General features: G+C 53.4%; 2 protein-coding genes across 2 annotated transcripts; one reads left to right on the top strand and one right to left on the bottom strand.

The window, feature by feature from the left end:
- Positions 1–435: 435 nt before the first annotated feature.
- On the bottom strand, positions 436–2,052 carry BU26DRAFT_564308 (uncharacterized protein; the record flags this gene model as incomplete). Its single annotated transcript, XM_033833273.1, has 1 exon — positions 436–2,052. One exon carries the CDS (start codon positions 2,050–2,052, stop codon positions 436–438), a length of 1,617 nt encoding a protein of 538 aa, XP_033685463.1.
- A 297-nt stretch (positions 2,053–2,349) lies between these two features.
- On the top strand, positions 2,350–5,688 carry BU26DRAFT_594318 (uncharacterized protein; the record flags this gene model as incomplete). Its single annotated transcript, XM_033834899.1, has 1 exon — positions 2,350–5,688. The coding sequence occupies one exon, from the start codon at positions 2,350–2,352 to the stop codon at positions 5,686–5,688; it is 3,339 nt and encodes a 1,112-aa protein (XP_033685462.1).
- Positions 5,689–6,000: the final 312 nt, after the last annotated feature.

The raw sequence follows: 6,000 nt of genomic DNA, 5'->3' as shown, positions 1-6,000 counted from the left end.
AGCCGCATGTTCAGCGGCAAAAGGCTCTGCTCGAAAACTGAGAGACACCCATGCGCGGACCGGGCCCGAGACTCCATGCAAAACCTGTAATAATGGGGGAAGCAACTATCATTCTTGTCCCTTTGTACTATATCCAACTTTCCTGTAATATGCAGAAGAACCCACTGACTTTGGCGCATTCTACTCGACTAAAGGAAAGGAAATGCTGGGACAGCCCGATAGTTGCATACCCACCCCAAATGAGCTCCATATAATGTGGAATCTCCGCTGCAAGACACTAACACAGACCGCATGCCTTCCCCAGAACGGACAGATTACGTTGCTAGAAGATGCAGTATTCAATCCCGCACGTCGCTTTGCGATCAGTGATGTCCAGCCAAACAGAGGTGCTCAGTAGTCAGAGTCCTTTTCGCCCGGCCGATAGCAGTCGCCCCGCTAATATCCACTGTCCGAATGTCGAGGGCGGAAGAAGGGTGGGGGAGGTCGACGGTAAGACGAACGCCTATCTCGAGTAGAGGGACGAGTAAGAGCGGAGACATCTCTCATGGTAGCGTCCTCTCGTCGGCCGTAGTCGTCTCGCTCTCGTCGTCCGTCTCTATTGGAGGCACGGTCCCGATAACGATCTTGCTCTGGGGCCCTATCCCGGTTGGAGCCCTCCAGCCTAGGCCGCTTGCTCGGCACAGTGGAGCTGCCCCTCATTGAGCGATCCTCGGTGCGCGACGTTCGGTGGCTGATGGTTTGACGGTTGTCGGTAAGCGTATTTGTGACCGGTCCATTTGTGACCAGTCCATTTATGACCAGTCCATTCGCGATCGGTCCATTTCCGACCCGGTCGAGCCGCACATCGTGGATGTCCCTCGGAGATCTTGTGACTGGCAGAGTGGTGAATGATGGCACTTGAACATGGATTGGCTCCTCATTGTCTGAGTCAGCATCGGAGCCGTCATATTTCTTCTGCTGCACTTTTCGCCATTCCTTGATAGCTTTAAGACTTGCCCGCTCAAGCTTTCCAATAATCTTGATGTCCACAAGGTAATATACAGAATGAACCTTTAGAGGTTCGGCGTAGGAATACCTCGAGACAGATAAGTCGGCCCACTCAATCCATAGAGGCTCGGAATTCGGAGAATCATGAGAATGAAATCCTTTGTTGCGAAGTTGCAGCGAGAAATGGAAGTCGAGCTCGCCGTCCGGAACCTTGCGAGCCAGTCCTTCTCCACCGTGCGTGTAGATAGGTATGCACTCGAGATGCGTCGGGTAGACATGCAATACGATCATATTGCGGGTTTTGATGACGAACTTGCCATTCTTCGTTGGTACCATTCCGACCTTGCCTTGCGTGTTGGGGTCGAAGGAAGGCTCAGCAAACACTACCTGGATCAAGGAACCGCGTTTGAGCCCAGTCCGATTACGATAGACGAGTAGTCGTTGAGACTTCCACATCTCAGGGCTGACTTTGTAGATGGGCCTGCCTAGATCGTCATGCTCCACAATGTAAGTCTCTCGCCCGCCTGCTTCGGAGCCGAAGGCCGACGATTTAGTATCCTTATCGCGTAGAGTACTTGCGGGTGATGCACCAATCCCTCTAGAGCTCGGGTTCTCCGACGGAGTCTGACTACATTGATCTTCTGTACCGTCGTTCGGTGCTGGTCGCGCATGCTTTGGAGGGTCGGCTTCCAAGATAGGGCTTGCCGCACGCTTCCGAGGGTTTTGGCGACTTGCCAGACAGTGACTCGGGGAAGATATTTCTCGACGTTCCGCCGAAGATGATTTATTATTTCTCCCTACTCCGGCGCCGATAGGAAACTTCGAGGAAGGAGGCGATTCGGATACTTGAGCAACTGTCGCAATGGCTTCGGTATGAGTTGGGTAGGAATAGATGCCGGCTGTGCCATTGGCTTCTGCGCCCGACTCTGTAGTGCTCGGATCGGGTCCAATTGAACCAAATCGATTGGCTCGATTACGGTCCATATCAGGGGTGATGGCTGGCTCTGAGCTCATGAGACTCGATGAAGCTGGGGTGTGCACTTTTCGAATATTAGCGTGGCTCATGTTGAAACGCTGAGCCAACCTGCCCTGGAAAGGGGTGAGTTCTGTAGCCTTAGCGATTGAGGTTGAAGGAGTGCGAGAGGTTGAGGTTCCGAACTCGAGCAAGCTCTAAATATGGCACCGGACGGCGAGCCTTTAGAGCGCGTGAAACGAGGGTTGATATGCTAGTGCCGTTCCAGGGTCGGCACTTGTGGTTCTGTCACAGAACAAGAGGAAAGTAAGCAAGCGCACAATTGATGTTCAGGTGTCCTAGCTGGATACCTCTGCCGCACTAGGCTTACCGACGACTGTGCTATTCATATGAGCTTGAATTGTTATCTGAATGCATACGTACACTCCGAGAATGAGGTACCCTCGCTTCACAGCACAGGGCGAACGCCGGATTTCAGTACCAAGGCAATTTTCACCGGAACGCCAGCTGGAGTGAATGAGCGCTTCGGCGAGATGACTGAAATTTCGGCGCTAGTGCGAAACCCATTCCCCATCTCACGAGTTCCCCCAAGCACAGCCATTCTTGTCTTCCAGGCTTGCACCCGCAACCGCCCAGCAAGTTCCAACCCTTATACAGATTGCGCGCGAGCAAGCATGCCCAGCGCCATTACTCAGACAGAGCCGGACATCTGCCAAAGGTCCGATGGCACGAATTCGGACTGCGCGGGCTTGCATGTGCGATTAACCAGCCCTGATCAATGTGCCATTTTCAATGTTTACAACTTTTACTCTCCCGTAACGGACGCGGTTGCCAATGCGGTATTCGGTTCGAACGGTAACGGGAGCTCAAGAGCCCGGAACTGCAAGCGCAATGAGAAGGGCGAAGCTAAAGAACGAACGCTGCGGGAAGACCTGGACCGCCGACATCGTGTGGTTGGATGCGGAGTATCACACAAGGCAGCTAGAGAGGTGTCTGCGAATGTGCAGAACTCTTGGGATGCGGTGTTCCACCCAGCACATTCGGTCGACTATATTCCCCAGCCTCGCCAGCAGCGCAGTGCTCAAACGGAAGGGCCTTTGGAATTCTCTGAGAAGGCCGCAATGTCTAGTCGTCGCACAGAAGGGGTGACTCCGGACGCCAATGGGCATGTACAACATCAACGGAGGGGGTCAAACACCAGCGAGAATTTAAGGCATCCGATGACAGATCCAACTCCTAGTATGCGCGCTTCAGAGCGACTCAGCCTCTCGAACCCCAGTAACGCGCAGGAAGACCATCAAAAGAAGGGAGAAAACGATCAACCCAAAAACATGTCCACCTCCATTCGCCCTCAAAGCTACAATGTACGGTTCCCAATGTGCCGTGAATGGTTTCGCAATGGAGATGATCGTCCGATCTCCTATTCCGCCGGCTCACCCAAGTTGGTAGAGGTCTATGACGAAGGAAGAAAAGTGCCAGCCCTGCTGCTCTCACGCGTTCTGGCTTCCAAGGTCCAAAATGCAATCGAGTGTGGCCAGGACTATCGCGAGTATAGGGAAATCATCGCTAAAAAGAAACATGAACAAATTGCGGAACGCCGCCTGAATGCTGAGATTACATTGGAGAGCATCGAGCACCGCCTTGAATGGCTGGAACAGCAGATGAAAGAGGCTAGTGATGGTACTACAGAAGAGTTGACTCAGCGACATATTGGGCTACTGAAAGAGAGAGTTGGTGCTCGCAGAGTAAGGGACGCCGTGGAAGGGGATCAGAAGCAACTCTTTCGGGACCTTCAGAAGGCCGAAGAAACATATCGAAAGGACTGGGCTGTAGTGGACGAGGAACTTGAGAACGTATGGATACGTGCGGGGATTCTACAGAAACATCCAGCTTCCTACGAAACGCATCTACAAAGCAAGAGATCTCAGCAAGACGAACATTATAATCAAGGCGGCACAGGTGGACTAGCGGAAAAGGACCATCCTCAGACGAATGCGACGAATGCTCGAGAAGTCACGAAGCAACCAGATGCGGCGTCCTTGCGAGCTCCTAATCGAACGCAGAGGAGTGCAGAGCACGCAAACGATTCCGAAATGCCTGGCCCTCCTTTTGAACCCAGACTACGCGGTTCTGACGATGGAGAAATCAACGAGCTTTTGCTCAGGTTAGCGGATCAAGCCGAGTCTGTTCGCCAATCACGCCTGGAGCTTCTCGACTTTGCGAATGATTACAATTACCAGTGCAACAAATACATCGAATCTCCTGTGCACGCACGCCGCCGAGACACCACAAATCAGCGAAGAGACACTTTCGCCTCGTACTTCATCAAAATATGCAAAGATCGGAATGATAGACTTCAGGAAGCTAAAGCCGCCTATTGGGATATACAGCGCCGAGCAGCAGAAGTTGGAGTATCCCGAGAGTATCTGGATCATATTGGCCAAGACATCGACAGTATTGTGAGCTTTAGTGAAGAAGAGGTGGATGCGCGGTACATAGTAGGGCGCAGCGTTGAGCGAGTCCAAGATTGGCGTCAGGGATGGGAAGACGGGGGCACAGGATCAGAACTTCCACCCACACCTCCCACGCAGACTCCGTCGGAGATCGGAAACCTCGAGCAGCTGGACGCCAATATCGTGCCTGACGACAGCGGGACTAGTTGCAACGATTGGATGGAGGGTGGGGATACGCCGAGGCGGAATCCGTTCTACCATGTTCCCGCGGATGCCGGTGCCGGTGAAAATAAGGAAGGACATCACGAGGAGCTCAATGAGGCACACCTAGAGGCACGTGGCGGCGGCGGCAAGAATCCAGTCCCCCATGATCAGCATGTCAGCGAGCGGGCAACGGCAGCCGCCGAGAAAGAAGGGGAGTCGCCCGGGCGGCCGTGCCGTGGCTCGTGTTCACGGCCCGCGAGCGACTCCAGAAATGAATATGGGAGAATATCCGCCTTGGATGATGGGAGCGGAGAGGGTTATGCTGCCTCAATGGCTAGACATCAACAGGTCACGGGCGACGCCAACCCGAGCGCAGTACAGCACCAAAACCCTATAGCAAATGTTGAAGTTGACCCTGAAGAGCCCACTAAACAGGGCGACTTAGAAGAAGGGACAAGAGAGAAGCAGGATAATAAAGAACAGCACTGGAGCCGGAATACACTGGGCGATGAAATGCTGAACGACACACTTGACGACCATGCGCCCAGCGTTTCCCTAAAAGGGAGCACGCATCAGGAAGGCTTGGTTGTGGCAGTCGAACCAATAGATGCTTGCAATGCGCAAGCGGGCGAAGACGACGGCGGTTGTAGCAGCGCACCAAACGACGACCTGGAACTTCACCGAACAAGCCGAAAGCGGAAACGTTACACTGAAGACAACGAAAGCTTGCCTGAATGGAAGAGACAAAGACTGCAGAGCGAATCGAGTCGACCCACCGAAAGAGCTCAGGAAACGACATCTGCTTCTCCAGAGGAGCTTCCATCCATAGGCCGTTCGGGGACGGAAGAGGAAGAAACGGCCAGCATGGATCTGAGCTTACCTACTGAGAGCCCGGACCCTCTCCACGTGTGCAGGAAGCGAAAGCGTCACATCGCAGAAGACGACGAGGACCCACGCGAACGGAAGAAAGAGAAATTGGACGAGATTTCACCTTGTCCTACGCAAGCACCCCAGGAGGCTGCCTCTGTATCTTCTGACGACTGGATTCCTCCGCCTGATGTCCTCAAATAATATGCAACTCGACGATAGACACCGGAGAAAGCGAGGAAACAAAGAGTGCGGTGTCCAAAAAGCTATTCCCGCCGCGATGAAAACCTAGATGCTCGAAAGTCCAGTTCGCATTGGAGGGTGGGCAGCGGGGGCCGGATCGATCAGACCCACACCTGATCTCCGACCAGCTAGTCTACGACGATACGCAGCGCGACCATACCGTACTACTACTGAACCTCCTCATTCTAGAACTGGAGTAAAATAGAACCACCCACAACCGAATTTGATCGGACCAATCCTGATCTTTGGCGCATAAAGCATCAAACAGAAGCT

This window comes from Trematosphaeria pertusa, assembly GCF_010094035.1.
Source record: "Trematosphaeria pertusa strain CBS 122368 unplaced genomic scaffold BU26scaffold_6, whole genome shotgun sequence".
NCBI lineage: Eukaryota > Fungi > Ascomycota > Dothideomycetes > Pleosporales > Trematosphaeriaceae > Trematosphaeria > Trematosphaeria pertusa.
This window is presented reverse-complemented; position numbering and strand designations above follow the sequence as displayed.